Consider the following 5,792-nt stretch of genomic DNA (forward strand, 5'->3'; position numbering starts at 1 on the left):
CCTTCCTTCCTTCCTTCCTTCCCTTCCTTCCTTCCCTTCCTCCCTCCCTCCCTCCCTTCCATCCTTCCTTTTTTCCTTCATTCCCACACTTCATGGAGACTGGTCCTCTGAGCCCTATATAATAAATGAGGAAAGTGAATCTCAAGAAATCTTGGCACACAGTTATGACTACACCCACTGATTATATCTCACTTGTTCTCTCCTCCAACCTGTGCTATTAATCCATTATTTGGCATTGCTTGGAATCAATTTTTCAAAGACAAAGATCATGCAACTGAACTGAAATTTCTCATGATGCCAAACAGTGAGAAAGGTTGGTGAAACTCATAGAATTGGAAGAAACAAATACAATTGCTTGATCCCAATTCTCTAATAAGTATGCCTTATCTAAGCCCCCTCCTTTTGCCATGCAACTCCAGGAAGGACCTGAATTAGAGAGAGGCACAAACAACAGCTCAGAAGAAATTAGGTACCTGTCTGAGGATTGAATACTGTGATCATTATCCTATCTACCCAACCCTTTCTTCTCTCTTGCTACTAATGTTGAAAACCAGTGGTTCTCACCCTTCCTAATGCTGCAACCCTTCAATACTGTTCTTAATGTCGTGGTGACCACCAACCAGAAAATTAATTCTATTGCTCTTTCATAATTAATTTTGCTGCTATTTCAAATTATAATGTAAATATCTGATATGCTGTCTCTGTGAAATGCTGTCCAAGGAGACACTTGGATAACTCACAGTTTGAGATGTACTGTTTTAAATAGATTGGTTCATGAATGTTGCTGTGATGAGAGAGGAGGAATCCAGACCTGTAGTGAAACAGTCTCATCCATGAGTTATTTGAGGACTCTGAGATCCAAGGACAAGACCGGTAGAGGGTTTCCTGGTGGACCACAGCAGCACCCTTATCTAAGACATCTGGATGTGACAGATATTTGCACAACATCATCATGGGATGGTGCTGTCATCTGAGTTGTGTCAGAAAGAGACCCAGAGAAACTCTGCCACACACTGGGTGGGAAGAATACAGAGGCTGAAGCTGGACTTCTTGGGCTCCCATTTAGTTTGTTCATCTATCTGTGACATTTGGGGAGGCCAGTTAACTCCTGCACTTGTTTATCTCCATCTTCAGAAATAGACCCTAGAAACATTAACTACATTCCAGAAAGCTTACCCACAACAAATGAGTTGTCACCATGGTGTGAAACCACTTAGCCTGGCAGGGAAAGGACACTTCTAGGAATCTTCACTCTTATGTTTAGGCCTCTTATGTTTATGTTTATGCCTTTTCTATGCATACCCATTGTGGAGATATTCCTCCAGATTATGCTTTGACTGTTTGAAATTGCTGAGACATCAGGATTCTAATAGAATTGGCTGTGTGTTAATATTGCTTTCTGGAAGCAACACTTAAGCTGATAGAGGAGAGAACTGATGCTGGAAGAGGTCAGAGACAAGATGCAGAGGGTGGGTGTTGTCCCAGAGGGCTATAGAGGGCTCTTTGTGCAGTGCATATCCCTAGGTAATGTACATTTTCCCTTGAAGCTGTGGAGAGGGCAAAGAACAAGCTTTGGCCACATACAGACAATTGGAATGAAGACTCTGGAGTCAAGAGATGACACCTGGACAAAATACTGGAGCTTAAGTGAGGAGCTTCTAGCTTGACCTGTTCTGCTCATTAATCACAGGGCACTGCTAGAGTCATTTTTCTTTTTCCAACTTAAAGTCCTTGCTGTTCAGGTGAGTGACCTTTCCTTCTTTCCCTGCAAAGTTATTTTAATAACCTGAGGTTTCCAATAGTTGGTAAAATTTATTTCAAAATCTGTTGGTTCAGTTTTGCCCAGAATAACAAATTAGCAAAAGGTTATTGGCTTGAACCAGTCAATTCTGCAATTTTATTGTACTGATAAACTCTAGTGAGGAGTGGGGACAAATAAATAAGAACAGTTCATGAAATGTATGGACAGTCCTGCTCATGGTGGCTTTGCATAGGTTCCTCGGTATGACCTAATGCTCAGAAATCCACTTTCTCAATCCGCTTCTCTGTGTCTTTCTGTCTGTTGTTCCTACACCCATCCCTCTCTCTGTCTCCTTATATTTCAATCCTTTTCATGTATTTTCTTTCTTTTTCATTTTACTTCTATTTAAGATGGTAAATGAAAGCCACTCCCCACAAAAAAGCAAACAAGCACAAAACAAGCAATTAGATAAATAGCCATTAGAAAATAGAGAGAGCTAGAAGAGAGAGAGCGCGCTAGTGCTGAGGCCCCAGCTTAACAGTCTTTATGTATATTACCTAACAACTGGCAAGTCCACATAAAGGAGCTACAGGAAAGAGAGAGAGAACTTCCCAGTCTAAACTCTGTCTCTCCCAAACTGTCTTTTTGCTATGTGGCATGTTTCCTTTTGACCAATGTGGACATGCAGAAGTGTTATGAGTGCAAGTATCTTTTGTTTATCAGACAAGGGAGGATTCCATTCCATATGCAGGCTGTGTTGGCCACACAGTCATGTGGCAAATTCTCACGTTCACTTACTGAAGAATTGCTCCCTGGCTTCTGGTCTGAAGAACTTGTCCAGGACCCTGATCTCCTCCAGATCTTTCTCCTGCATCAATAACTGGACAATCCTCTCTCCCAAAAACCCTCCTGCTCCAGTCACCAGGCAGCTCCACCCAGGCATGGTCAACACAGGAAGCAGATCACAGTTGGTATGAGGTTAATGTATAGTGGCCCTGGAGATGGCTAGAGAGAGAGAGAGATCTGGTGATTTTCCCAAACCCAGTTTCTCCTTCAAACCTCCCATAGCACAGATCAGGAGACAGGGGAAAAATTGTCCACAACAGAAATCGATGTATTCCAATGTGTACCAAGAAACTGTCCACTCATGGAGTGTGGCTGTTTCACAACATTTGTCCTTTACCTAAATGCCTGTCACAAGCCTGGGTTATTTCACCTGTGCTTCTGAAGAAATGGTTAGAAATTAGTGCTCAATATATCTTTACCAGGAATCATCAAGTTCCATAAGCAACTCCTGGAACCCACAGAAATGGTTACATAAATTTGTTGGGTATTAAGTGTGTATGTGTGTTGGGGGGTGGTTGATGAGGGCAGTCATGAAGTAAGACATAAAGGATGGCCTTGAGGTTACTATGCTCTTGGATAATATACCACCCTCCAGAAAGTTCTACAGATTTAATGATCTAGAACACAGGGAACCTGTCACTGGGGATCTGTTTTTTATACACCATTTATAGGCATGCTTGAACCACATACTATTCTGTTGAAACATGATAGGACACAGAGTGTCCAAATGCAATCTGACTAAATAGGTGGCCCAATAAGTCCTGTCTTTTGTAATTCCTCAATCATTTCTTCCAAGAGGTTGTAGGACAGAAGCCATTTGGTAGCCACGGCCCATTTGGAATGAGATTCAAGTCGTGTACTACAAAACGGCCCATTTGGAATGAGATTCAAGTCGTGTACTACAAAGGAAAAAGCACATTTCAATGATGGTATCAAAAGCCAAAGCCTGTTTGTTCTTTTTTTTTTTTTTTCAAAAATCTATCATGTCAAAAAGACACATAATTGAAAAATCTAATCAGTCAATAAGAATCCATTTAACCTTTATTAAGTGCTTCATATTATCTGAATATGTCTTTCAAGGGAGTTGGCCACTACACTTCCTCAAGGTTTTGGCAAGCATACACTCTCATGTCAGGAATATGGTATAATTGGACTATAAAATAATATTGTGTTGTACTCTAGCCTTGTTGGAGCTATGGATTTGTAATAAGATCCCCTCAAATTAGAGCCCATTTATTCCCTTCTGTTTTCTCAGGGGCTCCCCTTTTCTCTCAATTCATCAACACTCAAACATTTTCACATTTGGAAGGGATATTAGTTGCAGCACTTGCCCATCTAGATCGCATGGACCACTGCTAGTGTAATAAGTAAATCCTCTCCCATACAATAGTAGGAGAAGCTTCAGCTTGTAGAACTGGTGGCCTATCTGTACCAGTAGCCAATATAGCAGCATCCACTGTTAGCCCCATTACCATCTACTTCACCATAGATTCCCAGAAATTCTGAAAATAGTTTCCATGGGCTCTGTCCATAGCCTAGCACTTTCAGTTGCTTGAATTCTGCTCCTCAGACCATAGCTTGTTGGGTTAGGAGTTGACCTTTCCAGGGATGTGAGATGCAAAATGTCACACTCTTAAATACGTTTACACACACACACATGCACTTGAATATATGACAGAATTTCTGAACTTCACATCTTCCTGTTGCCACCATTTCTTTTCTTGTTTTTTTTTTCCTTTAATGAAGTACATTTTGGTGATCAAAAGATATAGAGATAATTCCCATAGTTCTTGTGTAGTTGTCTTTGGAGAGCTGGTGAGGATTGGGGCTTCAGTTCAAACCTGTAGTATTCTGAGCTCTATCTCACACCAGTCTGATCCAGAGCTCTTAATCCTTAAGACTCTCATGCCAGGTATCCTCTCTAACAATGACAAAGCAATGGAATGTTTCACTCCCTGTCTTATTATTAGCTTGTTTGTTCCTGTGCACTAGAATACTTCTTCCTCAGTTTAGAGTAAGCTCACATCAGTACCATGAAAATGGACTGGAGAGGGTGTGTTAACAGAATATTTCTATCTGGTTTTCTTCTTCCCAGGGTCTTATTGAAGTATTTTTTTCTCCTCTGCCTTTAGCCATTACTTGTTTCTTTACATGTGAGGATGGCTGCCTGAGTCTAGGACTTTAGCGAAGAATTTCTGGTTACAAAATGCCTGTGGACAATGCATTGGACAATACTATTTATAAGTAGCATGCTTGGTGGTTAGCAATAGAATAGTATAGCTAGCTAGTGAGTTGATGTGTTTTAGTCAGGGGTCACTAGTAGAATAGAAAAGAAAGTATATATAATCAGTATGTACTAAATTGGCTTTAAAAATAGTAAGAACAGCTAAATCACAGTTCAGAAACTAGTGGTTACTTGGTCCTGAAGGGTAAATGACTCATCAGCTGCAGTAGTCCCATGATGGCTATGGGACCCATGTCGAGGAGACAAACCGAACTTACTCAGCCACAGGGAGTGGTGTGTCAACAGTCCCAATCTGGAGCTAGAACTGTGGAAGGATGGTTTCTGTATCCCAGCTGGTCCCTAGTCCACGGTGATACAAGCTTGGAATGGCTGGTTCTGATCTCTGCAAAGGAACCAGCAGCAGCAGAAGAAGAAGCAGTAGTAGTAGTAGTAGTAGCAGCAGCAGCAGCAGCAGCAGCAGCAGCAGCAGCAGCAGCAGCAGCAGCAGCAGCACTGCCAGTCAACTCAGATGAGAGGGGAAAGCAAAGCCAGCACGGTGTCAGATGTTCTTGCTGGACAGGACTTTTTATCTTGGCTGCTACCAGAGGGTTCCACCCACAATGGGGTGGGCCTTCCCACATCTGTTAATGTGATCAGGACACTTTGAGTTAGTCTCCTTGTGGCAAACTAACATAAAAGGCAACCATAATTAGGTGTTTCCTATGTCAGGACCAGGTTGGGGGGGGTCTTCTTTCGGGGGAAAGACTCCTCCTGAGCTAAAGAGAACATCCTGTCCTACAACCTAAAGATCATCCTAAACAGAAAAGATACAAAGAAAATAGATTTGATTAACTTAAAATGAAGCTAAGACATTTTTGTAGTAACAGGTCCCCATAAGTCTGTGGGGAGCCTCTCTACTTGACCTATGATAACTAATTTTATATATTTAACTACAGATCAATCCACCTTTGAAATATTTTT

The 5,792-nt window shown here is 41.5% G+C and overlaps 1 protein-coding gene across 3 annotated transcripts in view; it reads right to left on the minus strand.

Annotated features, from left to right (window-relative positions):
* The window catches only part of LOC110291292 (3 beta-hydroxysteroid dehydrogenase/Delta 5-->4-isomerase type 6), a 13,510-nt gene that overhangs the window by 2,910 nt on the left and 4,808 nt on the right, over positions 1–5,792 (minus strand). The window contains exons 1-2 of one of the 3 annotated variants that reach the window (XM_021158353.1): positions 5,090–5,372; positions 2,540–2,746 (exon numbers count right to left, since the gene is read on the minus strand). The exons of 1 other annotated variant lie outside the window; for it this stretch is intronic. In XM_021158353.1, the coding sequence (XP_021014012.1) occupies positions 2,540–2,684 (145 nt within the window). In that variant the 5' untranslated portion in view covers positions 2,685–2,746; positions 5,090–5,372. Of the gene's footprint in view, positions 1–2,539; positions 2,747–5,089; positions 5,373–5,792 lie in introns of those variants that run through there. One more of the 3 variants, XM_021158355.1, reaches the window with a different exon arrangement.

The sequence above is a fragment of the Mus caroli genome, chromosome 3 (genome assembly GCF_900094665.2).
Source record: "Mus caroli chromosome 3, CAROLI_EIJ_v1.1, whole genome shotgun sequence".
Classification (NCBI taxonomy): domain Eukaryota; kingdom Metazoa; phylum Chordata; class Mammalia; order Rodentia; family Muridae; genus Mus; species Mus caroli.